The sequence below is a fragment of the Plasmodium gaboni genome, assembly GCF_001602025.1.
Source record: "Plasmodium gaboni strain SY75 chromosome Unknown, whole genome shotgun sequence".
NCBI lineage: Eukaryota > Apicomplexa > Aconoidasida > Haemosporida > Plasmodiidae > Plasmodium > Plasmodium gaboni.
In genome coordinates, this window is record NW_017385453.1 from 1 (window position 1) to 817 (window position 817).

Below are 817 nucleotides of genomic sequence, written 5' to 3' on the forward strand. Positions count from 1 at the left end.
TATGGCAAATCATTTTTACGATTTAATATTCCTTCAACCAAATCTAAATCTAAACATAACCATTCTAATTTTGTTTCATTTAATATATCTACAATTATATCTATACTAAATTTCGATTGAATTACTAATGTTGTAATGCCACTCATCATACAAGCCAAATCAGTAATTAACCAATTAGTTGAATTATTACCATATAATCCTAATAATCGAAATTTTCCATTATTTTTTTCTTCATCATATATTTTTTCTGGAATACCTGTACCTTCATATGTCTTCAAAGAATGACTAAACGATAACACCTTTTTAGAAAAATTTCCATATGTTATAGAATTTTCTACTTCTCCGCAACAATTCTCGACTATTGCCAAATTATTATTATCTAATTTATATTTATCTAAAAAAATATTCATAAGATGTTTATATTTATATATTGAACTTTTCATTTTATAATCTTTCATACAGTATACGCTCGATTCATTTTTATTTTCTGCACTTTTACATATTTCAGCGAAACGCTTTTTTCTATTAGTAGGTTGTGTTTGACATGGTAAAACATAAAATACATATATAACAAACAAAAACAAACTTAATAAAATATTCATTTTGTTCTATAAGAACATTGAAAATCTAATACAAATATACATATACAACGTATTATTATATTTAAGTTTCTACAATAAAATTAAAAAAAAAAAAAAAAAAAAAAAAAAAAAAAAAATTAATACATAATATCCTTATCATTCAAATATATTATATGAAACAAATATAGTATTCCTCATAGAAAATATAATTTCTATGTAATTTTAAAAATTCTCAA

The 817-nt window shown here is 21.2% G+C and overlaps 1 protein-coding gene across 1 annotated transcript; it reads right to left on the reverse strand.

The window, feature by feature from the left end:
• Positions 1-602, reverse strand: PGSY75_0027100 (acyl-CoA synthetase; the record flags this gene model as incomplete). The annotated part of the gene is made up of 1 exon (XM_018783413.1): positions 1-602. A coding segment is annotated over one exon (602 nt), but the record flags the coding sequence as incomplete, so codon positions are not given.
• Positions 603-817: the final 215 nt, after the last annotated feature.